Source organism: Suricata suricatta, chromosome 2 (genome assembly GCF_006229205.1).
Source record: "Suricata suricatta isolate VVHF042 chromosome 2, meerkat_22Aug2017_6uvM2_HiC, whole genome shotgun sequence".
NCBI lineage: Eukaryota > Metazoa > Chordata > Mammalia > Carnivora > Herpestidae > Suricata > Suricata suricatta.
Window position 1 is genome coordinate 138,798,103 of NC_043701.1, and position 2,252 is coordinate 138,800,354.

The 2,252-nt window shown below is 53.2% G+C and overlaps 1 protein-coding gene across 1 annotated transcript in view; it reads right to left on the bottom strand.

The window, feature by feature from the left end:
* DLG5 (discs large MAGUK scaffold protein 5) overlaps window positions 1–2,252 on the bottom strand; it is a 53,094-nt gene that overhangs the window by 11,041 nt on the left and 39,801 nt on the right. Inside the window, exon 26 of the mRNA XM_029919843.1 lies at window positions 1,742–1,938. Within this exon, the coding sequence (XP_029775703.1) occupies window positions 1,742–1,938 (197 nt within the window). The remainder of the gene's footprint in view (window positions 1–1,741; window positions 1,939–2,252) is intronic.

The following is a 2,252-nucleotide window of genomic DNA, read 5'->3' on the forward strand; positions in this document are numbered from 1 at the left end:
CTGTGCACTTCCTGTACACATATTATATTGGAAAAAATGATAAAAGACAAACTATCACAGTAGGTTAAATAAAAACACCCTAGAGGTGCCTGGGTGGCTCAGTCAGATTAGTGTCCAACTTCAGCTCAGGCCATGATCTCACGGTTCATGGGTTTGAGCCCTGCATCAGGCTGTGTGCCGAGAGCTCAGAGGCTGGGGCTGGATTCAGATTCTGTGTCTCCTCTCTGCCATTCCTTGGTCACCTTCTCTCTTTCACTCTCAAAAATAAGTAGACATTAAAAAAAAAACACCACCCTACCAGCTGCTCATAGGAGACACTTACATATAAAGCTACAGAATAGTTTAAAGCAGAGTGTGGGGAAAGGGGAACTAGGTAGGCAAGCAAGAACAAAGAGAAATGGGGGACACGATTCAGACAAAGCAGACTTTAAGGCGAGAAACGCTGTTGAAAAAAGGCTCAAAAACCTAGTAATGGTAATAAATCAAAAAATGAGTGTGCCCAACACAACTTCCAAGTATATAATGCAAAAAGCCCGAAAGAACCAAACGGATGAATGGGCAAATCACTGTTCTTCAAAGACCCGTCCCCAGGACACGCACCAGACGCCAGAGACGGATTCTCCGGGAGAAGGGGAAGGGGGATGTGAAATTAAAGATCAAAGAAATGAAAGGAGAAAAAAATTAAAAAGCTCAGTCACAGGAACAAAACCTCACTTTGATTATATATCAGCAGATTTTTCTGTAAAGATCAAGACAGTCAATATTTCAGGCTTTGAAAGCCAAACAGCAAAACCAAGCAACCGTTATGGCCAAAAGGTTCATGCACCTAAAGACAGTGTTTCTTGCGGTTTCCATGTAAACATCGGGGCGCCTGCGTGGCTCAGGTGGGTAAGCGTATACGTTAGCTCAGGACATGATGTCACGGGAGCAGGGGAGGCAGGCACGGAAGGAAGAAACCAGCTGTCCTACCGGCTACGGCCCGGTGCCACCTTCACAGCCTGCCAGCCCATGAGGGCCACATTCTAGAACATAGGACACACACCAGGGTCCCGGGGGCGGCGCTCACAAGAGCCTCCTGCTTGCAGGACACCCGCACCCTCCCCACAAGGGCAGTCCACCAGGGGACGTCTAAGGCTCCCGCATAGGCAAGTCCAGCCCTGGCTCGGTGCCCGGCCCTGGGAAGACGTTGTTGGAATCATTAATGGACACAGGAGTGAATCCAGAAAAGGCCAACAGGGACCACTGGCTCTTGGCTTCTACCAAACAGCCTAGAATAACCCCAAACGAACCAGAAGCAACGCATTGGGCTAAGGCGGCTTCCGCCCACCTGATGCCCACCCTTCCTCTCTTGCTTCCTAGCAGAACCTGCGTTCCCGAGGCTGGCACTAGGCCATTGGGACCCTGCTTTCTCAGTCGTCTTGCAGCAGCACGTGGCCAGGGACAGGTGAGCAGGAGTCACACGGTGGGGCTTCCCGGTGAGCCGCTTACAGAGGCCCGCACAGCCGAGGCACACCTTCGCCCTGTCCTCCTTCCTGCTGCCTGGAGATGGATGCGATGGCTGGAGCTGCAGTGTCCCACAGAAGGCAGGCCCCAAGGACAGCAGTGCCACCACCCCAACCCAAACAACTGCTTCTGCACCAGAGCAGGTGGGCCTCTCTCTGGTCTAAGTCACTGTCACTGCTGTGCATCTTCTGTGGTCAATAGCAAACATAGCTCTGAGAGCATGTGCTCAGCCACTTGCCTTCAAAGAGCGGAATGGTGTCGTTGGAAAAGGTGTCCAAGGCCAGGAGGTCCTTCCCATCTTTGGACCCGCTGCGTTTGTGTTTATGTTTCCTTCGGAAGAAGGATCTGCGAGCAGCTGCCGACAGCGTCTTTGTGGTGGTGTTGTCGTCTTTGACTTCTGACATGCTGAGTCTCCTGGAGAATTCCTGGTCCATCCTGAGGTCACAGGGAAGGGTGGTGCTGGGAGGGGCCCAGGGACCGCCTCCGCCCACCCCACCCTGCCCTTTCAGAGGACATGAGCCAGGACTGCAGGCTCCTCCAAGGTGCCTCCGCAGGTTCCCTGGCCACTCACCCACCCACACCACCGAGGACCTCTGGGCCCTTGCTGTGCAGGCCACACACACCCCAGTGCTGGGGGAGCTCTCTGAGCCGGAAAACTGCTACACTCTGGTGAGCGTCAAATGAACCTGCTAGGGCAGCCCCCCTCGGTGACAGGACCAGTTACACTGCTGTCATTATAAGGAACAAGA